This window comes from Falco biarmicus, chromosome 8, assembly GCF_023638135.1.
Source record: "Falco biarmicus isolate bFalBia1 chromosome 8, bFalBia1.pri, whole genome shotgun sequence".
In the NCBI taxonomy this organism is placed as follows: Eukaryota; Metazoa; Chordata; class Aves; order Falconiformes; family Falconidae; genus Falco; species Falco biarmicus.
This window is the reverse complement of record NC_079295.1, coordinates 13800068-13827218: the sequence shown is the minus strand read 5'-3', so window position 1 is coordinate 13827218 and position 27151 is coordinate 13800068. Positions and strand designations below refer to the sequence as shown.

The 27151-nt window shown below is 41.1% G+C and overlaps 1 protein-coding gene across 1 annotated transcript in view; it reads right to left on the bottom strand.

Moving 5' to 3' along the window:
* ITGAV (integrin subunit alpha V) overlaps positions 1 to 23588 on the bottom strand; it is a 50717-nt gene extending 27129 nt beyond the window's left edge. The window contains exons 1-11 of the mRNA XM_056348897.1: positions 23285 to 23588; positions 18711 to 18838; positions 6664 to 6755; positions 6072 to 6186; positions 4716 to 4777; positions 3080 to 3125; positions 1386 to 1511; positions 933 to 977; positions 701 to 744; positions 557 to 613; positions 34 to 86 (exon numbers count right to left, since the gene is read on the bottom strand). Of these exons, the coding sequence (XP_056204872.1) occupies positions 34 to 86; positions 557 to 613; positions 701 to 744; positions 933 to 977; positions 1386 to 1511; positions 3080 to 3125; positions 4716 to 4777; positions 6072 to 6186; positions 6664 to 6755; positions 18711 to 18838; positions 23285 to 23436 (920 nt within the window). The 5' untranslated portion in view covers positions 23437 to 23588. The remainder of the gene's footprint in view (positions 1 to 33; positions 87 to 556; positions 614 to 700; positions 745 to 932; positions 978 to 1385; positions 1512 to 3079; positions 3126 to 4715; positions 4778 to 6071; positions 6187 to 6663; positions 6756 to 18710; positions 18839 to 23284) is intronic.
* Between the last annotated feature and the right edge of the window lie 3563 nt (positions 23589 to 27151).

The window sequence follows — 27151 nt, the reverse complement described above, 5'->3', positions numbered from 1 at the left end:
GTTGGGTAGCAGCAGGGAAAAGAGGGCACTTACTTGTCCCCATTGATATCTGTGGCAGCCACTGAATACCCAAAATAGGCAGCCATCTGGAAAACAAAGTTCAAACCAAACTTGTGAGTTGCAGCAATATAAACACACAAAGAAGTTTATACAAGGCTGTATAGAAAAGAAGTTAGGGAGATGATAATATATACCACAAAAATTTTTTGTCTCCTTTCTCCTCATGTTTTCCTTTGTCTTCCTTACTCTATTTGCAAGTAAACCGATCAGTTACCTGCCCCATTCCCCCTTTCATGATCCAGTCCTCTTTTCCAATTCTCTAAATAGGCAGCATTATCTTAAATTTAAGTAAGTTTTTCTAAGGAGCACTACAAAATGGGAACTCACAGAACATGTATTTTTAGGATTCCTACAGACTTTGTAAAATTTTTGGCACATAAGCTAATAACATTCAGAATATTATATGTTCTAGTACCCCCTAAACACTGTCTCAACGTGTTACCTTCCTGTAGGAATAACCTCCTGGACACTCACCCTGCTGAATAAAGCTACATACCTGCTCTCCAGTGAAGTTGTACATGGAAGACATGTTTTTCCCATTGTAAATAGACACCTGGACGTGAAGAAACACACATTACGGCATACCAACAATATTCATCTTTTTTATTTATTGTGAAGTTTAAAGTTTCAAATTTCCTACCATGCCCAGAGTTCTTGCTGCTCTTGGGACTCCTGATACGAAGTCTGAAATATAAAGCAAGACACCCAGATAACATTCAGGTCCTAAAGCGCAATGACTTTGCTTGCACAGAGTAGTTCATTCCTATGCTTTATGCCTTTTCCTGCACACTGTATCATTTTTTCTGTAACATTTATTTGAAAGACCTGCTGAGCCCATTAACAGGATTTTTTTACTGAAACAAGGGTCTTACCTTCTATGCCATCACCACTGAAGTCTCCAACAGCCACCGAATAACCTGATAAACAGACAAAATCAGTAAATTACTTTAGTAACCTTATTCAGTAACCTCTAATTCAGGGATGCTGATGAATTACAGTCTACTCATGCAGCTGTTCATAGTCTAAGCTGCTTAGAGACAATACTGATCCGGTTGCGTTTTAAGATGAAGTGAGAGGACTGTGCACAGAGCACAAAAATTCATGGAAGTATTTCCATTTATTTTGTCATCAGGTGCTCTTTGAATCAAGCCTATGACAAGATAACTAAGCTTCTGTCATACATAAATTACTGCATTTTCAGGTATGTAGCTCTTCATTTATCTGTCAAATGTTTAATTAATAGCAGCGTGATTTAATCTTAAATAGGAAGAGTGCAAGGGAGTTTTTCAAATGCAGCTAGGTTTTCTTCCTTTCAAACTACGCACCCAAGTAGCTGTCATCAAAAGCAGCACTGGCAGGTCTGGTTGCTAACTGGTCATCATACTTCGTACTGTAGACTTTAGAGTCATATTTAGCCACAATCTCTGCCACTCGATCGGAAATAAGTTGGCCTAAAGAGAAAGAAAAGAAAGAAAACAACTTTAAACCACAAGTAAACAGGTATGTACCCTTTCATTAAGCAACAGGACTCCAAGAGAATGCTTGCTTCTAAAGCAACAGCTGTTCCACAAAACCAACCAGAAAATAGCAAACAGCAGCAGCACTAGAAAGGATCTAAGTGAAAATCTGGATCCTACTTCAGCAAAAATCTATGCACATATTTAATCAAAAGCACACAAAGCGTTCTCACTGAAAACAGAAGCCACTCCTACATGTAAACCACGACTTAAACGGGACTGGTCAGTTAGGTAACAGTAAGCATATGCTTATGGTATTGCAGAACTGAATCATTGCTCCTTGTCTAAATACCACAACAGGAGAGCTTAATATGGCAGACAAGAAGCTATTAAGATGAGCACAGCGTATTACCGCCTTCTCTGGTCACACTTCATAGCCACTAGGTGGTGACTGCACTCCATTTTTTCCCCTTCAGTTTAAATTAATTCTTGACTCACAAAAAATTTCTTTTCAGAACAGCACTTACTGCACATACATATTCATACCTGTATGAAGTATAAGGAGAACTACTCCTCCAGCATCTCAAAACGTGGAATAAAAGTTCAGGGTGAAAAATCTCATTTTTAGAAGCACACTATTGTCTTCTATTCAGAGCCAAGAGATTTTTTTTGGGGGGTAGAAGAGAATAAAGTTGTTTTGGCAGATGAGCTGCCACTTTTGCCAAAAAGCAACAAAATGAGTATACAAACATCATCTATATTATACCGTATCTGCAGTTTAGTTTCAATTGTTCCATTTTGTTCAGAATTTAAAACACAGGACTGGAAACAAGCCTCCTGTGCTGCTGCATCTACAGCTAGGCTACTGTGATACAGAAAATCTTTCATGAACATTAGTATTTACTTTAAAAAACAGGCAGCAGAGTTTGGCAGCTATGTCCTGATTGTAGCAGCACCAACTTTTGAACAGAAAGCTGTAGCTAAACGCTGAATGATCCTGCAAACAAATACTGACTGAAGCCCACATGACCAAAATATGTAGGTAATGTTCTGTGTAAACAGTGCAGTTAGAGGTAAAATGTGCACCACGGCACAAACAGATCAACATAAACAAGTGCAATATGTCTTTGCTGTCAGAAGAAAACAATGATAGTTCTCTTTGGACAGTACTGTTCTCATTGAAAGAAAATACATCCTTTGTATGTGTGTTTAGAAATTAAAAAACATGTAGATTATTAAAACAACAAGCAAAATATCCTAGAGGAAACTTACCCTGCTGGTGGAAACAAATTCCACATTCCTGAGAAAATGCCTTTAAATTACATTAGAGTTATTTAAAAGACAAAAGACGCATCTATACAATTATTACTTCAGCTTTAATCTATGGTTGCCTTGATTATTCAGGAAATATTTTCAAAGATGATGAAAGATTATTTCTGTTAGTTTTCTTATTGACAAAGACTTTTGACAGTGGTTGGAGGAATGCGGATACAAATGACTAAGAGGATAAAGAGAAAAATCGAAGAGGTCAACTTCTCTGTGACTTAAATGATATAACTCACCTTGCCAGTAAAAACTTCCAGGTCCTCCAAGCAGCACTCTGTCTCCCTTGGAGGTGGCGGGGGGGGAAGAAAAAACACAGTGCGGGCGGGGGGAGAAAAAAACACATTAAGCATATCCAAAAACAAAGAACATGTCCTATGTTTATGGGAAGTAATTCCATGCATGTATATCCACTGTAGCTTCACTGACCCCAATACATTTTATTTTTTGAAGGAATGATTAATTAAAAATGCATCTTATAAAAACCTAAGATAGCAAACAACACACCTTCAGTGACTTGCTTCTCTAGTTCACCCATTTAAAATTCTAGGCAGAATTCTGCTTTTATTGCAATAGATCCTTCTACCCACATAAGACAACAGAAATACAATTAGGAGAAAATTTTAAGACTGCTACAAGGCAATTGTAACATGTTTTTAGGTCTGTACAAAAACCAGTTTCATCATCTGCCCCTGCCTCTGTAACTTATCTTTAGAAAAGTTTAATTCAGAAAAGTTGTCATGCTATTCCCCTACTCTGTGTTCCTTGGTACAACTGCAATCCCCGAACCATTTGAAGGAGCTTTAACCACATGAGCTATACCAGTGCTGGGAATTTGCTCTGTAAGTACTGAATTGGGCCACAGGCTTTGCTGCATAATTAAACCACTTATTCAGGTTTTAATCTTAAAAACTCCCATACTAACCACTCAGAAAAAACTAGGTCAGAGATTTGGAGATACCGTATACCCTGGCCTGCCCACTCAGCTAGCGTTTTGGATTAGACCCCAAGGCTGGTTTTAACTGGGGCTACAGTCTGCACCGTAAGCCTGAAGGGTCCATGCAAAAAAACCTCACTCACAGCCCTATACTGCACTTTGCAGAGTTTCCTCTGGAGGCAAAACAAGAGCCTCCTCGGGCAAAGAGTGAAGGGAATGACCCAATCGTAAGATGTAAAAAAACCCCAAAATTGCCACATCACAAATGGAATTTGTGTGGTCTTAACATGTCCGGACTACGCTAAACAATTTCACTGTACAATACAAAAAACTACAGTTAGTCCTCAGATTTGTGCAGTTTTACTGTGCTTAGATTTAAAAAGTAATTGTGATTTTTTTTAAAAAAAAGGAACTATAAAAGGCAGCGAGAACAAAAGTAGAAGAAACTTAAGACAGACAGCAAAAAAAGTTCTGTTAGCTGATGAGAAAAGCAAAACATATTTCACATTGTTTACCAGTTCCCTTTAGCAGTAAGTTATTCTTCCTCAAGAAGTAATACTAGCTATGCACCCATCCCTTCAAAATAAGCATCTCAAAAAACCTGACTACTACAATTTATTTCACTTGAGGACTGGCTGCAGCAGAGATTTGGAGCATGAGGCTGGAAAAGCGAATTATTTGTTCAGGACATGATTCCTACGAGAGATTAAAGCATGCTGCTGTGAAGATGTAGGGAGAAACTGGTTTATAATACTGGAGTGGTTTGAAGATATTTTTGTTTATTTACAAGGACGTGTTTGGTTATGATTTTTCCCCCCAGGAACGGTAGCTTACATTTAGTTTCATAATAGCTGTGCTTGCATGTGGTCTGTATCAGGGTGACTGTTAACTTGCAACTATCTGCTGACTCATAGGAATCGAGAAAAAAAATCACGTACCTTTGTAAAGTCAATACTAAATCCACCTTGACAAAATCCCTGTCCATCTGCATCGATAGTGGCTATAGAAAAGAATGAGAGAGAGAAATAAATAAATTATTATCAGTACTAGATCTGATGATTCTGTGGATACTTCCCAATGCATCTTTCTAAGTAACCTTGCACTCTTGAACTTGATCTCAGAATTTTTTTCTCCTAAATTACTATCTTCTCTTTATCAACAACTCACAACCAAATGCTGTAACGCGTTTAGGGCTGGCCTAACATACATAACAGAACATTAACATATATTCTAGCCTTATAAAATCAAAGTAAATAGTAACTCCATATTCCTTTACTATTTAGTATTTAGAAGTCTTTAATCTTCAAAGGTTCAGGGAAAAATATTTGCAATTTTAATTCAGGAAATAAGGTATCTGAAAAACGGGGAATAAGTTTTTCTTTTGGAACGGAATAAAAATCTGACAGGTACGTAACTGTAAGCTGTGTCAAGTACTCGTTTAAGACAACAACATGCAGCATACCTGGCTGAAAAAAACCCTACATACTGAGACTCATCCCAGCAAGAATTGTTATGGCTCAGTTAATCCTACAACTATAGCACTCCACAGTAGAAATGCTGAGACCCCCTTATCTGGAAGTGTGACTACTTAACTAGCATGATTTAGTTTAGTATATGCTTATTTAAATAATTCTTGTTAGACCACACTGGATTTCATTCCTGCTATTCACCAATGATTTTCAGAAAACAAACAAACAAACAAAAAAAAAAAAATCCTAGCTTGAACATTCAATTTTTAGACTTCGGTATTTTTTAAAAAAAAGGTTTTAACCAACTCAGCTACATGATACAGATGGAAAGCATTTTGAAAATAAGACTCGAAGTGTTCAACAATGAACATAATTAAAACAATACATCACTAGGTATGTATGCATACATGGAAATAGAACCTACCTGTGCAAAACCTTGTCTTCTAAATTGAGCTTTCTCTTTAAATTCCTCGAATAAGAATAATTAAGCTTCAGAAAATTCTCGAGTTGGTCTCTGAAAAAGCACTTGCTACATAATTTCACTCAAGTGATTACTGCAGAAGTATCACCTTTCAAAGACTGAAGTCCTCAATTCCAGTGATACTAGGGATCTAAGATTTTCCTCTGGCCCACAGTAGAGAAAGCCAGGTCTGCATCCTGAGCATCAACTGGAGGAGAACTCAGATGTGTGGACCTAGCTTAGGTTTTTTTCTAATTGCTATGAGGCTACATAGGGAAGGCAGAAACACCTGTAAAACATCCCACTTCAAATGTACACAAAATACAAAACAAAAGAAATTCCAAACAGAAGTGCTCTATGCTTACTTGACCTGCAGGGTGCATATTCCACAGATTTAGATCCAGCAAGCAGGTAACAAGTTCCCACAGGTTCCCTCTCTTGTTTTGTTTCAGTTCTCCAGTGGTACAATGGGGCACAGGCCTAAGGAAGAACACATGGCAGTGAGGAAACAAACTCCTCTTCAAAATACTGGGGTTATAGATTAATACAACAGAATTCCAATTTTTTACAGAATAGTAACCAAAACCAAAATTTTGACAGGTGTACCATGTTTACTAAAGATTTATGCTACCAGCACTGGGACAGAAGTATCACCAGTTTGTACTTTTAGAAACAGATGATCTATTGCAAGAATATTTTCTTAAAGCAACAGGTGTAAAGAGTTTAAAAATGTGTAACACATTCTACTTCAGCAAACTAATTCCTCAAAAGCAGACAAAAATGCTATAACTTTTGTTTATAAAGAATTAAAAAAAGGCTAGCCAATAAATTCTGAAAAAGACAAGTCATGCTGATTAGTGGGATTTTATTTAAATACTGAGCTATTTGGATCTTTTCACTTTTTTTCCAACTACAATAACCCAGTGCTGAGGCTTTTGAAGTGCATCAAAAACCTACCAGAATTTTATCATTTTTGGATCTCACAGAGGCACCAAACCACTGGTGAGACTTAAATTCCAAAGGATCATCAGGAGCAAAATCTCTATTGCCTGCAAAGAAAATGAAAAAGCAGCATAATTTCACAGGAAGCTGTACAGCAAGAACTTTTTTTCAAAAAAAGCACCCAAAGTCATTGGTTTTGATGCATACAGAGAAAAGCAGAAAATAGAACCATTGGAGGGTATCACCCTTTCACAGAAATAGGCTTTAAAAAGGATTTATTACTTGTTTTTACACTTAGGGGCAAATGCAGCTATTTTTACATACAAAGCATTAGCACAATACTCATTTGTTCTAAGAGCACAAATTTTATAACATCTTTGACAGCGCCACAGTAAATACCTCATACTTAAGATATTTGACTCTCAAGTCAGATTACAGCACTGCTCAAGAATCGGTTCCAAAGCCAAGTTAGGACTAACGCTTCTAGAAGAAATATTGCCCTGATGAAATTATGTGAGTCTTGCCTTTGGCTAGAACTGGGACAGGAATTTTTCTGCTCTTCTACCATGTACTAACATCTCTATTCTGAGTGGCAATGAGCATACTTACAAGCTACAAGTAAAGTGAAAGAGTATTCAACAAAAATATTGCAGTTTTCCATACAGAAAAGTAAATTAAATAAGGGGTAATTTGCACTGGTGACTGTATGTTGACTGTTCAGTGATGAAGGTTGGTAGAAGCAACTTACAGAGCGGCATTTTGTGAACATTAGAAGTCTTTAAATCATTTAATGTTTCTTACTTCATTGGAACAACAATGGAAACTTTGCCAGCCTAATGAGAAAATAGATGTAACACTCTGGAAAAACTGTTTTACTTTACAAAAACTTTAAAAGTCACCTAAATCGCTGGTTACAGTGTGCAAAGCTAAAGGAGTCAGCAAGGTCAACAGCCACACATGGCTCCCACAGACCGGCTGCGAAGCACAGACCCGTGGCCACTTCAATCGAAACTCCCTCGCTTGTCTTATACCTTGTGAAGAATGTTTTGTCTTGAGAGACTGAGTTACTTCTATTAGGAAAAACCCATGAAAAGGACAACAAAAGTGATCCTAATCTGCAGAATCAGCCAAAACAGGTAAGTATCTGGACTACTTCTGCTCTTAGATTAGAACTATGTAATCAGTTCCAACCACATAGAAAAACCACTATAGTTCTCTACAATGTTAATTTCATCAAAGGTAATTAAAGAATGCCCACTTCCATCCATCACCCTTTCCTCTGCTCCTTGATTAGACAGGTGCCACAGACACGGAGGACCGGACACCCAGCACATCACACAGATTTATGTACACTTGAACATTTATACTGTCACTCTTGCAGACAGAAATGCGGTTTGGAGAGCTGCATGTCATCTTCTCATGGTACAGGAAACCAAAACCAGACCACAATGTTTTCCAAATAGGAACCGTCTTCAGCACACTTCCAAAAACCCTGTTTTATCACCATCTTTTCACTTCCTTGCCTCTAATTCCTGAAAATCCAGCTAAGGACAGTTTTAACAAGGGATACAGTTGCACGACAGTTCGTTTCAGCTGAAGCTGCCCCAAAAGGGATGGCAGTTCCCATTGACTCCTGTCCCTTATGGTCCTGCTGCCAGTTTCCATGCGGCAGTACTGCCTTCTGGTCACACAGTCACAACCTGAACTGCCTAAGCCTGAACCTACCAAACCAGTATCCAGCTGGATCAGGGACCAGCCCAGCTGACTGCATGGGGAGGGAAGCAGCGCCAGCCTGCTGAGGCAAAAACATACGGCTGGGAACTCTTTTTGGCAGCATCAGGGACTTAAAATTGGTTTATTCTGCTTGTAACCACACCCAAGGTTATGGAGCCTGGAAGGACAGATTTGGCTTCTGCCCCATATTTGTCCAGGTACTCTCAAAAACAAAGAAATCTCTTGGCTTTACTTGCCAAACAAAGCTTTAAAAAATGTAAAACTTGAGAAGTTACTGGATACTTACACAATGCTACGTATCTAGGAATGAAGCGAAAGGTAGTATAGCAGTTTTATAGTGTAAAGGAGAATGCTATTCTGCTAGGTACCATAAAAGCGTCTAGGATGTAAATTTCCCATTTAAGTTTAAAACAATAGGCAGCAAGTGGAAGGAATGTTCTTGTTGCAATGGCCAGTAAGCAGCCATCTGGCATTACCAGCAATCTGATTTAATCACAAGGTGTCAAGGAAATCAGTTCCTTCAAGTTTCAGCTGAATGCATCAGCTGAGACAGCATAAAGAAAACCCCAACAAAACAACAAACAAAAAAAGACAGAATACTGGTTACTGGTGCCGCCTACCCATAGTCTACGTTGCTTGCACTGGAAAAGAGGGGAACCAGCAGAAGAGAAGTCATTTAACCAGCACACGCAGCCAGAGCAGCCCCCCTCTGCCTTTTCCATGTGCATTCCTGAGCTGCAGGTGCCGCCCCTCATCAAGGAAGAATCAATGTCCAGGACAGCACCTACAAAAGCATCTCTCTCCCTCAGTATTTAGGGGACAAAATTATTTCTTCTACAGTAATCAAAAATCCTTGATTCAGCATTGAGGATAATAATAGAAACCTCTCTTCCGTTTGATTTTAATAGGTAAGCATCTAGGCTTTGAGATAGAGTCAGAAGCTGGCATATAAAAAACTACTCTCCAAATCAGAATGCAAATGAACACAACCCCAAGTTTATTATGTTCCAAATGTAGTTTATTATGTCCTAAATGTCACGACTTCAGAAGACAGCATCATAATTTCTGAAGGCCTAAATAACAGATTAGGAATTCTTATGCTTAACCCACACACACACACACCACAGAGTAAAACGTGGTCCATTAGCCAATCTGGCTAAATAAATGTTCTTTATTTGTAGTGTGCTACTATGGCAAAAATATTTTACATGCATCTTAGTCAAATTGTCTAATGTCAGTGCAGATGCACTTAACATAAACCAACTTCTGCTACAAGGTTAAGGTGCCTTACATTGAGTTTATCCTGTGTTCAAAGCTCCTTTAGGTTGTCTAAAACTAAGTGGGGGGTCTTGGGCAGAGGGGGTTGCTGTTCAGCTTGCAACTTGCTGTAACACAGGAAAGTGTGTTAGGACACAAAAGCTGATAAAGTAGTAAGTACTACACTGGAAACATGGACTTTTCAGATAAAAAAATGCAAACATTAAATACAGGACAAATCTGACAGTAACTCTCCATTAAAGAAACATAAACTTTATTTACCCACACTTATTCAGAATTCTCCCCAGGAAAACACTGCGTAAATAGATTATGAGACATTCCTTCAGGTCCAGAAGAGAAACTCATTCTATGAGGGAATCTGGAAAATACCCTGTCATCAGAAATCCCCTTGCTTTAAATGAGAAACCACTTGGGCTTCTGTTCCTGACTGAGGAAAACAAACATAAAGGACACCTACATGGGAGCTCTCACTAAAGCAAATCAGAGTTAAATAAGGTGTTTTAGCTATACTCTAAAGTAGATTTGTCATGGGAAGACACAGGAGTAACTTCAGATTTCTCTGTTTTAGTATAAAGAGCCAGACTTTATTATTATTTTATCATGGTAGAACTTTTTTATTAAAAAAAAGCCTTCCCCCATACCCTTTAAAACCAGTACCTACATTAAATGAAGCAAACTGTAATACAGGTAGGATTTAAACACAGGGATTTATAAATCCGCACCAACATTTTGATATATTATAGTCAGCCTTAATACCATAATTTTCTTACAACCACTGTTGGTTTTCCTGTATTTCTAAATTCTTTTACAGTGTCTCAATAATACCTTAGAAATGTCTTTAAACCAATGATACACATTTTAAGGAGGCACTCAAATAAATATACCTCAGCAATACAAACTACGTTCTGACCAGATTAATTCAAGAAAGCGTTCAGTTTTTACACAACGCTATTTGTCAGACTAATGCAGCTGCCACAGGGACTTCTGCTTGAGAGGGTCATTAATTCCAAGATTATGTCATCTGGCCATGGGGTATTATTTCATATATGTAAAGGCAGCTTATGCCATGTTTTTTCCTTTGCTCCTTCTCATTGTAGTAGACATCACATGATGACTTAACATAACTTTTTCATTAGGGAAAAAGGGCTGACATGCCAAGTCAACAGCGCTTTGTCTCACAAATTACTTTCCAGGTGGGGTGATGGTGTTGTCAAGGCAAGAACAGAAGTGCTTTAAAAAATCCATTACATAAGTGCATTGCTGCTGCTGGACCAATGGAACATCTTCGCTTTACTGCATTACGTAGGATCTAAATTTATACATGAAAACTTATGTGGAGAGATGCCGAGCAGAAATTGCAGAAAAGGGCGGGGGGGGGGGGGGGGCGAATAGCCTAAGCTATCTTCAAGTATAATGACTTCTATTGGCAATCAGCTTCTGATAGCTGACACCACCTTTTTTCACTGTAAATGTTATCAGTTATAGAAACAATGGTGTTACTACAAAGCGACTGCAGCTGAGTAAGTTGATCAAGTTGTAACTTGCAGCCCGGCTGTTTGCATAGTAATGAGAAAACTGAACTAAAACATTTGCCCTGATCCTGAGTGCCAGACTTAACTGAGGTAATCATGAGTCAAGAGGCAGTGAACCGACAAGCCTGGTTCAGTGGCACCATACTATCAATACTTAAGAAATTGTAAAATGTAAATAGTCACCCGATTCACAGAACTTCCATTAAAAAAACTGTTCTTTGTAACTATGCCAATTCAAAGTAAATGATGTCACCCCTGCTAGGTAAAGGGAAACTTTATGCAGCTAGCCAAAAGAAAGACAAACTTATAAAGTATGCAAGAGTGCTGTTTTCGTAATATCAGAGCTTTACGTGGGATAAAGCTAGCTATCTTCCATGCAAAATCTCAGCAATTTCAAACTTAGTTAATGAGCTAAAAGCAAGTGAGTACAAGCTTATCTTTACTTGTAACTCCCCATGCTGGGAGGCAGATGATGGTTTAGCAACCTTGGTTTAGCCAGAGTGTTTTCTTCATGACTCAGGGAGGCTGGAATACAGAGCTTCCCACTATTCCCCTTCCCTCTTCTGATACATGAATCCTGCTTTTTTCCCCAGGCAGTGCTAGAACAAAAGCATCTGTTCCCTTTGCCGAATATAAATAAGACACTTTTTTTTCCCAGTAAGTCATACAGTTGATATCCAGCTACACACACACAGGCAGAGCCAACAGTATTCACACAGGAGCATACCTAATCACAAAAGCATGAGCATTTTTCCACTGTCAGCTATAACAACATGTGGAGGAGGTTTTATACATTCTGCCACCCTCTTTTGTATTTGCCGTACCCAGCGCCCAGCACAGACTTCAGTTACCAAACTTCAATGGGACTAAGATAATGGTAGGTTTAGTGAGATAAAAATCAATCCATTTTACTACAAATGAATGAATGGTCTTCACAAGATTTATTGTTTTACTGTTGACTAAATCAAGAGCCTTTGAGATTGAAATGCCCATATAGATTACACCCTAATACCAATAAAACAATCTGCTAAAAATAGAAAGCTTGCTATTTACACAAAATACCACCCTATCCCACACTTCCTTATCCATCTCCTTATTCAGTAAGTGGAAAGGATAAGAGTTACGAACAACTGACTCATTTGCACAAATGATCAAAATCTCCAAAAGGCAAATATAAGCTCATGACACCCACTTCAGTCATAACTTCCCAACATCAGCAGAACTTCTGCTGCACAGTGCTACAGCATAAAGCTGCGCAAGGCAGTTAAAATACCCACTTCAAACTAAATAGGTCACAGATAGATACAGCCATGCCAAACTGGTGGTTTAGGCTTCTAAACAAAGGCTCCTATTGTCTAGAATCACCCACTTGGGGACGGGAAAAAAACCCAAAAACCCAACAACGAAACGTGGAAACATGAGGAGGAATCAGGAGAGTTTTCTCTATGTATCTTCCTTTTCAAAAGCTTCTTTCTCCTCTTTTAGCACAGATCAAAATAATCAATCTTATAAAGAATTTCATCAAAAAATACTTAAGAACAAATCATTTCTCTAAAATTACTCTGGTGTGTCAATACACATAGGAATGGGGGAAGAGAAGGGACACTACAACTGTCAAAGTGACAAAACTTTATACAGCCAGAGGCTATGCTGAATTCTTTTTCCAAAACAATAAAAACACACCACAGAGCTGAAAACATTTGCGATGTTTTTAGTATTCAGCAGCTTCTGTAAGTTTCCCCAGTCTGGAGGTTTGAGATCTGATACAGAGAATTGAGAGAGGGAAAGCCTTTAGCAAAAGAAGGAATGACAATTTTGCAGTGCATTGATCTGCTCTACTACGTGTCTCAAAAAAGCAAAACAATACATCATCTGAGCAAGCAGATCTGTGCTAGAAACTAAATCTGCTCAAGAAATCTGCAATTCATTAGCATAGAAGTTCAAAGTTGTTTTATGAGCATATTTTCCTTTGTAACAGTTTGTAGATCTGTCTGCATTTCATCAGATTATTTTAAATACAGAAGCTCTTGAAACAGTCTCAGTGCTGTACTTTGTGATGCTGATAAAGAGCTGCACTTTCAAATGTCCTGTACCGCAGCGGGTACGCCTCTCAAAAGTTTTCTTTTGTGAGAGACACTTTATCATCAGAAAGGCATTTTGTTATATTTTTATGAAAACCCGTGGAAGCATGAAGAAATGCTATTTCTACCAACCCACTTCTCACTGTTCTTGACTGATGAAGAGCTAGGACCCCAAAGCTGAAAACTGAAGTAGTATGAATAATTATGAAGACTGTTTCCTTTTGGAAAACAAGCACATAGGAAACTTACTTGGTTTACATTAATTTGCTACATATTGCTCACATGTGTACCCTCTGATTAACTCCAACTGGTTACATGGGTCTCTGAAGAATTTTTTGTTTATTTGTCAGAATGAAAATTCAGAGCGGTCCTGCTCTCCAAAGTTCCATGGCCAAGTAATGGAGGTATTTATCTAGATGTCAGACAATTAGCTAAGTGTATCCACCCTGCTATATTCCATGTATGCCAAACTGTAAAATACATAAATTAAAATATAAAGATGACTTGCTAATTTTCCTAAAAAGCATATTTGGCCAGCCCTCTGCTCGCTGCTTTTTGTCTGGCTTTTCAGCTTTTCAGACTCCTCTTGCACAGAAAAAAAGTGTTTAATTTTATACACAAAAAAAAATGACACCTACACAAAACAAATATATCTTGCAGAAAAACCTTTAACCTTACAAGAATCTTTTCCCTGAGCAAGATTACGGAAATACTTTCAGTAATACTCAGTACTACCTGTGCAATCCTTGCTGCGCTAGTCCACGAAGGCTGCGGAAGGAGAATAGGGGAGAGAACAGACGTGCCTTTAAAGCAGATGGGTTTGGACCTTTGTCTCAACACTGATCAGAAACAGAAAATCGACTGCTATATTAGGTGCATTCCTTTTAAAGTTTACCCACAAGAAATATGTTTTTCCTGGATAAAGCTGCTAAGTAGCTGGCAGATGAAGCCAAGTGCTAAGCTTTCTAAGAGAGGAACCACCTCTTCAGTCAGTCCTGTAAAAAGAGTGGTACTAGGGCTCAGTAAGCTGTGCGAGCAGTTTTTCCACCAGTTGCTTTCCCGGATTCTTTCTTTTTTATAAGATTCAGAACACTCCCTTATTGCTATGGATTAAAACAAAAACTATATTTTCAGTCACAGTTATCTGGTGTGGAGAACGGGTAAGAATGAAGACAAATATTTACACACCTTGACCTGTAACTTGTGGGGTTTGGTTATTCGAATGTGAAACATAAAACATCTTGCTAAGGAGAGGATTTACTAACACTGTTTATGCTTATGACAATTTTGAAGAATATACAGTCTTGAGAACATAAATTTTTCTCCAGTGCTTATCCTGAAAAAAATACAGCCTCCTACACATTCTGAAACTCTGAACGTTAACTGAGTCAGAGGGGAAAAAATCCCAAGTATTTTACATAATAATTCAATTGAAATTGTGGCAATGCTGTGGCAATTGTAGCAAGAAGTGAAGATATACAAGGATACATATACCAGAAACTTCAGTTTTGTGACAGCAGCATGTGTAGCTACTGAATTAACAAGGCAAACAGTAATAAGGCAAGAAAAAGTTCAGCACTTACACAGGACTGTTTAATCAGATCTATTTCTATCTAGATTTGCAGGATAACCTGTTAGAGTAGCAGATCCAAGCACTGCTTCGTATTTCAGTTTTGCAACAGGATCAACGAAAGTGTGCAAGTGATGAAGCTCGCTCTGGTGGTTGGTTCCCTTTTACCTTTAACCTTTATGTGTTTCTAAAAGCAAAAGCCAGCCTGAAATGCATGCATAGTGATACTTGAAAGCCTTTAAAAAAAAAAAAAAATTAACTTTCTGCCCATGTACACACAAGCGCATGCAGCACAGATCCATGCCCCCCTGAATGAGGGCATTTTCTTCCACACATGTTTGTTATGCAATTTTCACATAGTCATAACTAAGTTAAATCAAAGCCAACTGATGTCAACGCTAAAATACTCAGAAGCCCCACAGCGAATCATCTTTACATTTGGAAAGTGTTAATGTGCGATACAAACATTTTGCCTTCCAAAGCCACCATGTATACCAGAACGTCAAAAGCAATTAGTATAATATGCACAGAAACACACACGCACAGACATATATACAGCATATTCTCTAGTGTATTTTTACATGAGTGTAACCGCTGTGATGGGAGATCTAGGACAACGGGAGATCCCTCTTCCCCATCGCAAATATATTGCTCTTTTAAATGAGAAAATACGCTGTGTAGGAACAGTGAAAGAGCATTTTTTTCAGCCAGCATTTAAATTTTGTAATATATGCTTTAATGAGTTTTTTTATGTTACAGGCTGGTGGGGAGGGCACTGAAAAGGGAGAAATACATCTATTTTCAGCATTAAGAGCTACACGAGTTCCATGAATGGACTCCTACTACCCAGCTCCCCTCCCAAAAGAGCTGAGTTGTCATGCACAGAAGAAATAAACAAAGCAGTGGATTTGGTACCACAGGAACTATCAGCTTAATGACTTATCATTTTCCTCTAGAAGAGCTGGGGTGAGGGTAAATGCAAATAACTACCAGTGCTGTTGTAAGGTAAGGGCTTGAACAACTCCTGCAAAGATTAACATAAAGCAGCTGGTACGTTCTCTCCTGGGCTATGTAACACCTGTTGCATTTGCCTCATGACTATGCTTCTGTGCTAATACGGCACTAAAGCCAAAAGAAAGTGTTTGAAAATAAAACCCAGTTCTGTGCAGGCACTACTGTGCAGCTGAGCTCAGTGTGGCCTTTGTACAGACGAGGAAGAGAAAAGGACCCATAAAGCTGGAGGAAATTTGACTGAAAAGCAAGGAATGTTTAAGAAGAAAAAGTAGCAATAATTGAGAGAGAGAGAAAACCCCTGCTTGCTGAACCTCTGTAAAACCCTGCTCTCATATTTATCTGTGACAGAACCACGAGACAAGTAGACAAACACAACCTCACACAGTCACAGAACAAGACTCACTCTTTCCTCCGTTCCCTTGTTATGTTCACAGCACAGAAACATGGCCTCTTCTTTGCTCTCGGGCACTGTGTGCAAGACGCAGTGGCCCAGCCTGGTCCAGGACCCACCAGCTCTGCTATCTGGCTCAGGGAAGCCGGAGGAGGAACAGGGGGCATGCCTTCTAGTAATTATAATTTTACAGCTCCATAGATGGAGTTTGGCAATGACAGGTAAACAGAGAAAATAAACACAAGTACAAATATTGTCATCATTTTTACAGCTCAGATTTCTCACTAGCTGTAAAGAACTAGAAAAGAAACCCATCTAATTAATTATGCAGAACCTATGCTGCTTTTACTGTTAACAAAACAGCTAAATGATCTTGGAGGGAGGGTGGGGGATGCGAGATAAAAATCTGCCTTGTACTGCAGGACTCAGCAATACCTCTGAGGTTACAAACCATATTCCACAAATGTTGAAGTAGTGATGGATGAACCTCAGCTCTCGCAGAGGTTGCGTTTAGTCATCTACAAAAAGCACCTTTGCATTAGCACCACAAGTCAGCGGTCAGATGTGCTTCCTATTTTCTGCAGTGAATCACAAGCCTTCACTAACTCATTACCTTCTAAGGCAGGGGCAGGCAGGAAGGGGGTTTACACTGTGTCAGCAGTAAGACATTGTCATCATAACATAGGGAATCAACCATTGTATTATGCACAGAGAAAAAAACATTTTGTCTCAGTGCATTTATTATTTTATTATGCCGAAATACAATGCCCCTTTTCACTCAGAGAATAATTGACAAATGCATTATTTCCCAACTCATTGCCACAAAGCTGGAACGAGTTAAAATGTGCCTGAAAGAAATCCTCTTAAGCCATTATGACCTGCTATTTTTCAATTTCAAGTGATTAACATGCCCATTACTTAAAGGCAAATTACAAGCAAAACTCTGTTTGTTTGCCCAGTAGCGTATACCTTAAGCACAGACACACAGCAAAGCAGCGTGGCCTCTGCATCTGTTTCCTCTGCTTGGCATATGGAAAAGCCTACTGCAAACATTCACGGTGCAAACAGATGAGTGCACTACAATTCTCATTGGAAGATGCATCTAGAACCTTTCTCATCTGTCCCTATCAAGAAGTATTTTAACTATTGTATTAGTGATGATTATTAATTAGGGACATTAGATTCTTTCTTTAAAAACAACCAACCAACATATTCATTTTCTAGTAAACAATAAGCCCAAAGTAAAAATAAATTAAATAATTAAAAACAATTTTTGCTGTCTCACACTGATGCAGACAAAATGTCACACTTTGCAGCTTAGTAGAGTAAATAAAGAGACTGATAATGACTTGGGGTTTGTGTGTACCATTATGTACTACTTCCCGCTCCCCCTGCCTCCCTGAGAACTGATAACATAATAACTTCCAGGAAAATATATAGAGATTTCAGAAATCTGAATACCAACGACATTTGGTGGTACACCTAGACAATGGAATTGAAAGAAGAGTTTCTCCACTCTATCACACACGATTTACGAAGGCTGCATAAATCTAGTATCCTTTGGACTGCCAAGCCAAAATACCAGCAGAGGCAAGAATGAATTACAGCCAATTAGACCTTAAAAGCACAGGTGTTTCCTCTGCCCTACACAACATGGGTCTTACTAATCCACACCCGTGACATGGAAAGGTTTTTCCACTTGCCTGAAACATGCTGTGGAAAACAGGATTCAACACGGAATGGGCTGAAGCAGAAATGCAGTGCGTTCCCATATGACCTGCCACAGCCTATGGAAATCACTGTGTGTACCAGAGTGTGAAGACCGAGTGAAATGTTTTAATGTCAGCACTGTTGCTGCCCAGCTGTAGTACACTTCAGAAATAAGTAATGCCCTTGACCTGAGGCACCCTGAGTGCTGCTATCATAAACACCACAAATACTATGAAGCTACATCCAAGGGGAAAAGGTAAAAAAAAAAAAAAAAAAAATCTATTTTTTCAACAGCAAGTTTATACTCCCAGTTTCACATTAAACTTCTGAGTATTTCTGCCTCTACCATCTTTGGTGATAACTAAAAAGTATCTTTCATTACATGCCCTGTTCTAAACAGGCAATAAACCCCTTGGGATTTATTGGGAATGAGGTTGCTAAAAGTTTTAGGATTGCTGGAAAGTACAGAGGAGAAATATAAACAGGTTAAAACAAAAGAAGAATAATGTATGCTCACTCAGGCTTTCAGCACATACCAAGGACAACAGAATTCTAAGAGAGGAGGGGAAAAAAGGGAAGTGGAATAAAAAAAGAAACCAACAAAACCAAGCCTTGACTACTTGCCAGTCCAAAAATGGCTGCATTCACATCGACCATCAAGAAATCCCACGAGTCTGAATCCCTTCTGCTCTCTCCACACTAGGATTAGAGCAGAGACACCCCATCTCCCCTCACAGTGAACTATGTGTTACCTGTGGAGTCAAATATAATCGGCTGGCAGTTTCTGTTTGAATTCCAGTTACATTTGAGCACCTGGCCACCTTCTACGATGTTGTGCTGGGTAGTGTTTGCTTTTGGAGCTCCCACCAGAAGAAATATTCTGCAGTGAAAAGAAGAAATAAAACAAAGGTTTTGACACTTAAGGCACAAACATGACCGTCAGAGTAAGTTCTTTATGACATCTAAAGAATTGCTAAGGCAAAAGCCTTGCCCATTCAAATCTAAATCTGACTAGAACTAATTTGAGTTTCAGATAAATTCATATTAGGCTTTAGGTCTTGCAAAGCAAAAGCAGGCAAAAAAAAGAGACACATTTATCATAAGGAAGAGACAAAAGATGCTAAGAGAAAACTAAAGTATTAAAACTGTATTTGAAATGAGATAAACACCTTTTTTATTCTTTCTTTCCTTTCAAAAATATGTAGGTATGCAGCAGAACAGGAAATCACGTACTTCTGTAATTTAAGTCATCAGCTCGCATAATTTCTCGTTAATTTTGTATGTAAGAGTCATTCACAGAAGTCAGTCAAAAATAGAAACAATATATAAACAAAACAGTGCTGCTGAGCTCAGAAGGTACTAAGTGGTGAGTCAGCCTAGTATTGGCAAATGCTCTTAAAAAGAATCGAGTACTCAACTGACTGTCAACCACAGGTTTGTACATTAATGAATCTTTACTGAAATTTATGACATAGTACTCTCTTATTAAGATCTGTTGTATTTCTATCAATCTCTGCTTATACAAACACGTTAAGAGACTCTGAGCAGGAACTGCTATGAGATTATTATGCCTGTGCAGGTGGTAAAATTCAGAAGTTGCACAGTAAGAAACAGACCGAGTACAAAGCCAGACCAAATGAGGTTCCTAGCGTCTTCCAACAAGGCTATCAACATCTTCCAAGAACTCTGACATCTCTGAGACACACTTGACTCATTAGCAGTTTCCTGAGGAAGTCAATTTGAAGTATAGACAGTCATTGACACAAGGCATAACACTACATGCTTCCTTCATCAGAATCTGCTCTGTTGTTACTGATTAAGACTGTTTACGAGAGAACAGAGCTTGCAAGAGCAAGTCTTATCATCCTGTATTGGGCATTATGGTTCTTTAGTTTTGCAACTGGGTTAGCTGCAGAAGCTGCGCAAGACTGGTTGGGAGTGAAAGTCTACGGGTAGGCAGATCCAGACTTCTAAAACTTGCTCTGGTTTTCAGTCACCTTCCAGACTTCATTTTAGTACAGCACTAAGATTTCTCAACATGTAAATACCAGGTATAAACACACAGCAGCTCATCAAAGCTCAATTAATACAAAGACCAATGTAAGCTACTAGTTTTCAACCTCAGTGATTTTCAGAACCTTAAAAATTTCCTGGTGTGGACCCTGATAGAAAATCCAGGCTAGCTGGCACCCATTTGTTTTCCTTACCTGCCACTCATAGACTCTCTAGATTCCAAGAACAAGAATTTGAAATGCTTTCATCAACCCAAAATGTTCTCTCTGGTCATAACAGAAATGCTTAAAAATAAATGCCAAGAAACACATTAATTACAATAACAGCAACCTATTAAACAAGTGGTAGCTTGCCTCCCTCTTTCGTATCACTAGCTTTTGAGAAGCACCCCCATAATTAATGTTTTAAAATGTGTTTTTTTAAAAAAACACTCCCATACTAATAATATATTTTAAATCTTTCTTAAGATAATCTTTGCGATGAAGTTTATTAACAAGATTACCAATAAAGGAATCATTAACTCTACAAAGGTTTAGTCACCTCTTTTCCCAAAGAAAAAAAATAAAAACAAAAAAAAGCGTTGTTATCATCATAGACCAAATGAGCAGATTTTGTCACAGGTCTTATAACATACAAATTACCTAAATATAAAGAAGCCTCTAGTCCACATGCTTTGGGAAAGGGAACACAGAGGGAAGAACCATTATTTCTGTATGCTATGCTCTGATACTACCGATCTCCTACATGATGCAACCATCTGCCCCAAGACAAAGCTGTGGATGAGACTGGGAGCACACTGACATCCTCAGCAGTTCAGCTTCGGGAGGTGCACTTACAGGAGTAATCCCTTCCCACTGCTTTGCCATAGGCCAATAACGAGAAACTGGTATCTCCACGGACTTGTATACTGGAAGACAGACTATCAAACGCAGTTCTTTTAAAGCACAGCGTGTATGAGAAACCTTTTTCAGTTTCTGCAAAGTTATGTTTGGTCACTTAGTACTACAGTTAACTTAATATTACAGTTATGCCCTCTGTCAGGCACCGCATAGCACCCTGATACAAAACTACCACTTTGACTCCTGAAATAGGTCTTTCATACTGGACTTCTAAATACGCTTTATTTTATACCCAGCAGGCCAAACCAGACTATGGAACAGCAGCTGGAACGTTCAAGAATTAATAACACTCCTTTGTTGTCAAGCTAGTCAATCTAAACGGCTTTAGCTCAACTAAATTTACTTAACTTCTAGTACTTACGTAAAGAACAAGCAATAAATAAAAATTCACCAAAGTGACAGTAAAGGTGTAGAAACAGACAGGTGTAGTGACACAGAGGACACGCAAGCAAAACAACCTAACAAGGCTTACTTTACTAAACATCTTTCGCTAAGCATGCTGCAAAACAGTTCACTCAGCTTTCTACCTAATATATAATTGCAGGCATCGCTGAGCTCGCTGTTCACCACTACCCTTCTTGCCCCTCCAACAGCTTAAGGGAACCTGCAGGCACTTCCAGTCTGCGTTGTGTGAGCATTGATCCCCCTCAGATGATGGGGAAGACACAGGTCTGTGTCTGGAAGACACCACATACACTTATTTCTGGCTATTTCAGGAGGCAAAATACCAGTCTCCATAGGCATGAAGTCAAAAACTGAACACCTTAGAGCCTGTTCCTGTAAAACCTACATAGCTACTGTGTTTCAATCATGAGCCTACATTTAAGATAAGCTAGGGCTGATCTTAGCAGATATAGACTAACTCCTAGTCACACCAAAAAACCGAGAAAAGTCCCTGAAAAATATGAAGGTGTCTTCCATGCTGTCTGAAAAGCACTAGTGCCCAAGTTTAAAAAAAAAAAAAAAAAAGCAGCCAACCTTTTCTTTCACAGACATGCACTTGGAGGTCAAAAAATAATGGAAATGTGCCAAGCAGGGATTTCAATGAGAGCTGAGTCACATCATTCCTTATCAGGAAACATGGAAGAAAGTTTACTATATGTATTTAGCAGTCTCCTGATAACTTTGCAGCCACACACGCTGACTTAAAAATAAAGGGAGGGACACAAATAGAACCCTTTTCCTTTTAGTACTAAGAATTAAAGGATTAAGATAGCACAGAAAGATGTTGCAACACATGCAAGTTAAGACAGGATGGCTTCTAACATTTGTAGGCAATAAAGAAATGCAAACAAGGCTGTCCGATGTACTGCAAAAAGACTTGCTCAATCGCTATAGAATTTGTTTATAAAGTTTTACGAGTTAAGGATCGCGAGAGAAATCCCCTCGGCGAGAAGGAAGCCAGCATCTCTTCGAGCTTAACAGCCCTTTCTTACGACGGAAAGGAAGGGAGGCAAAAGCTGGATCTTAGCGTAGCCTGCACTTGACAAATACGGCCTCGTTCGTTATAGCAACAGCACGACTTCGGAGTTATCACAGGTCTACCCAGCGGCCCGAACCGCACCGGCAACCGCACGTTGCGCGACGCCCCTTTCATGCAAAACGCGCACGTCTGCGGGCGGCAGCTGCGGGGGGGGGGGGGGGGGGGGGGGACGGACCGGCCCCGGCCCCCGGCGCGCCACAGCGCAGCAGAGCGCGGCGCCCCGCCACGGAGCCGGCATGATAGACAGCGACCGAACCGCTGACGCTTCACGGGACAGACCCTCAGGTGTGCCCCGTAGCGAGACAAAAGGACGGCACCCGCCGCCATCCCTCCGCGCCGTACGGGCCACCCCCGCCACCGTGCGCACCGGAGAGCGGCGAGCCGGCTCGGAAACGCCAGCGGCGCCAAGTGTACGCCTCGTTCGAGCCCAACGGCCGCACGACATCAGGCTCTGCTGCCGGTTGAAGGGGTCCCAGCAAGCAGGGCCACCCCCGATGGGGGGGGGGAAAAGCAGCCCGGTTGGCGTGCCGGCCCTGCCCGTGCCCCTGCCCACGAGGGTCCCGGTGCTACGGCACGGCTCCACCGCAGCGCTCCCCATCCCCGCCCCGGGCCCCAGCAAGCGGCTCCCATCAATTAATCGCTTCTCCCCGAGAGCCGCCCCGGCGCCGGCTCTCCCCCCGGCCCGCAGAGCGAACGCAGCAGCGGCTCGGCCGCTGGCACCGGGGGCTGCGCCTGGCCCCCGCCTCGCTCTCCTCATCCTCCCCCGGGCTGGCCGGGCCCATTCACCTCGCCGGGACAACGGCACCTCGGCCGCGGCCCCGCCAGCAGCGCGGAGCGGAGTGAGGGTCCGCCGGGCCGGGCCCCTCGCCCCGGGGAGCAGCAGTCCCGGCCGGGCCGGCAGCGGCTCCACGGGGCGGGACGCGGCACTTACGAGGAGGGGTCGGGAGCGAAGAAGTCCACGGCGAAGCCGAAGTAGCTGCCCTCTGCGCCCGAGTAGACGGCCGGGCGCTCCACGTCCAGGTTGAAGGCGCTGCCCGGGGCCAGCGCGCCTCCCAGCACCACCAGCAGCCACAGCCGCGCCATGGCCCGGCGCCGCGCAGCGCTGCCCTGGCCGGGGCGGAGGGGCCGCGCGTTTCCCGCGGCCGGCGGCGGGGCGGGGAGCGGAGTCACTTCCTCCCGCCCTGCGCCCAGTTCCCTTTTCTCCTCGGGACAGGGGCGGCAGGAAGGAGAAGCGGCATCATGTGGTGCCGGGGGCGGGCCCTGCTCCGCACCGGGCCGGGGCTGCCGCGCCGCTCCCCGCCCGCCTCTCCCTTCCGCCAGCAGCGAGCGGGCAGGGCCGGGCCCGGCCCACGCAGGCCCTGCCCGAGGGGCGACGGCGGCTGCGGGGGCGAGCGGGGCACGGACCGTGCCCCCGGGGCTGGGGCACCTGAGCCTGGCCGCGGCGGCCCGGAACGGCCGAGTGCGAGGGAGCGGCGGCGGGAGCAGGCGCGTCCCTGCGGCCCCTGAGGGAGCCGCGCCTGGCAGCGCTGCCTTGGCGGCGCCTTTCCGCCAGCCTCGGGGACGGCCCGCTGCAGGGGGGCGTCACGCAGCACTGAGAGAAGTTAAGTGCCTGTGCGGACCCATCCGAAAAAAAAAATAATTTCCACTCCAATAGCATAGTAAATGAAATCACTTCAAATGGCAGGTGGCAGCTGCGCACGAGAGCCCTGCCAGCAGGAACAGGGACACTGAGCGCCCTGTCTGAGACCTGGGTACATAAAACCTCCCGGAGGGCGTCTCACCTCCCATTTTCACCTCTCTGGGGAAGATGGGGCGAGCTGGACCCTCCGCAGTCACAGCTGGTGGCCCTTGGACCATCTGCCAACAACCAGAAGATGCTGTCACTGTCGCTGAGGTAGCCGTGGAGCCCTCACGGCCTTGCCCACATCAGCCCACAGCCCGGGTCAACAACTCACTAGAGCAGCATTCCAAGGGAAGGAAAACATGCTGGAACACCTGTAAACTGGAATTAATTCATACGCATTTACAATACTATTCCCTAAAACCCAACACCGCTACCAGGTAATCAGTTTCATGCTGTGGCCACCACACGTCTCACCTTTTTAGCCTTGCTTTGCTCATGGGAGGGTGATGAAACATAAAGGGAACAAATCATCATGTTTCAAGCTCTAAATACAAGTTAAAAAATATCCCACGCATTTAGCAATGGGCCAGATTCAGAATTAAGGGAATCCTGAAAGAACATGGTTTCTAAAATAAGCATATGAAAACCCACAAAGCTCTACAAGAAAAAGCCTCAGAAAATGCATCGCTTGGAGAGATTATGCTGAGGCCTCTTTAACAACAGTGAGGAATTCTAGCACAATAGCTGCAACAAAAAGTTGAAAATCCTGTCTGAAAGGGCTTATTTAAGAATGGAAATTACATCAGTTACAGTGTCTTCCTAAATATTGGTGTAAGTCCCCACCCTCAAGCTTCTGAACTGGATGTGGGAACTACTGGTGAAGTTTTGGACTTGCATTCAACAAAAGGTCATCTTACTTTGAAAACGGTTGAAGTGACTAAGTGGGCTTCTACAGACTTGTTTCTAAAAAGAAATAAAAAAGGTGCATCAGGTAGAGCTAACAAGATTCGGAGCAAGCAAAATTAGAAGTCACTTACTGAGAAAGTTTTCAATGGAGAGCAATCATCGTGGCAGAAAACAAAACTATCAGGAACACTGGCAGGCAACTCAATACATAGAAGCATTAAGTTTGTGAAAGAACTGCTAGTTAACCTACTGAAGAGAGATGGAATTTAATAATCATGAAGTATTCCTGAAGTTTTGATGCAATTGGCTTAATTCAATGTGTACAAAGTAGTGTATTAAAACTGAACTACGTGCATTTAACATTGTCTGTCATCTTTTAATGAAATATTCCTTCAAAGAACCCAAGGACTTCTGATACCAAAAAAGAGAAGTGCTTTTTCCATCACCAACTCATGAATTACTTCTCAGAATTAGTATCAAGTTTCCTGTTTTCCCTTGGCATGCAAATTTACCGTCACTGGTGGTGGTGGGTTTTTTGGGGGCGGGTTGGGGTTTTTTTGGTTTTGTTTTCTTTTATTTATTTATTTTTAAAGTGCTGTCCAATCCGCCTACATTCACTGATACTATGGTATTTAGGCTTACAAGAAAAAAAGTATGATGTGTAAAGGATTCCAAGAGAAAGAACTGAACATTGACGTTAGGTGATCATTGATTTTTCACCGAGAAAGTTTCATTAAAAACTTCAGTATTATCATATCTTAATACAGTCAGATTTTATGATAACAGACAAGCTAAATGAAGTAGTATTGAAGCCAAGAGAAACTACTACAGACTAAGAGAAAGAAGCTGTGTAACGGCAACCTTTTTAAAGCTGGATGTAACATACATACATTGTATTCTACACCATGGATTCTTGACAAGCTACTGCTACTTACTGTTAGTTTTTTACAAGTTCACTTGGAAAAATTACCAATATGAGGAGAAAAAGAAAACAAGGGTAGAAAGTGAGGACTGCACAATAAATAATTTTCATTGAAGAAGGGTTGCTACTTCAGTGTTCCATTTAAAAAAAGCTTTACAACTGAACTGTTTCCTCTCATCTAGAAATACACACGTTACCTTCGTATTTGTGGCACTGTTGCTGTCCTGTAATAAGCAAATAATACATATTGTTCATATCTCTATTTCAAAAAATGTATTTTAAATGTAGGTTTTTCAGCAGTCTCAGTCTGCAAAGGAAGAACCCGTCCAAACATTTCCATTTATTTGTTCTCACAACTTCCCTGTCTACAGCAAAGTGTATCACTGCCTGGCAAACAGCAGCATGCAAGGTAAGTGGTTTATTCAAATAAATCCATGGCAGAGCCAGAAAGAGGAACCAGGTAATCCTGTTTTCCAGTCACTTGTTCTTGACACCAAATGATAATTCATTAGGGAAGCCAACTCAAAAATTCTTATCCTATGAAGAAAAGGAGGAGAGTTCCAATACCTAGGCTTGATACTTGTTGCTCTTTTTCCTGACTTTGCTGCCGCTTCAAAGGTAAAAAAAAAAAAGTCATTAACAAAGATGGACTTTTATTGTTATTTACAGACTTCTCTTACAGCTGTTGTACTAGACCCGATCAAAGCACAACTGCAGATGAATTAATAAGTTCCAAAATTCTAGCAAATAGGGTAATAAACTAAAAGAACAGAGTTGGTTTTATGTACTTTGATGAGTAAGTCAGTAGCTTAAGGAAAAGGAGGATTTATTTTCTTCACTTGATTAACTTTACAACATTAGACAAACAGCGAAGGGGAAGTTATTTTTAAGGTATCAGAATTGTCTTACCAACTGATACATTTTGGCTTCCTAAGGACAGGTTGTACAGCACTACTGCTTGTCGTCAGCAAATCGCTAAAAGACGGGCCAGAGAAATAACTCAGACTTTACATAGAGTCAGAAGTTACTCATCCCTAGGGAAGTCTTTTCTTCAAACCACTTCCTCTTTTCGAGAAGATTATTTCTTTTTTGACAGCTGTTTTGTGCTTATCTGCTTTCTCCCAGCATCTGGGCCGAGAAAGGTGAAACTGCCTGTTACTGTCCTGACTCAGCACCAAGCACCCTGCTCTGCCCCCACCGAGTTTAGTCACCAGTTGCAAGCGGAAGCAGTGGCGTCGCTGCTGTCTGGCCTTAATTCAGAACACAATCACAGTCAATCAGTCTAGACAGCCTGAGAGCATAGCCAGATCTCCCTACATGGTATTGTACACCCCCCAGCCTCAACA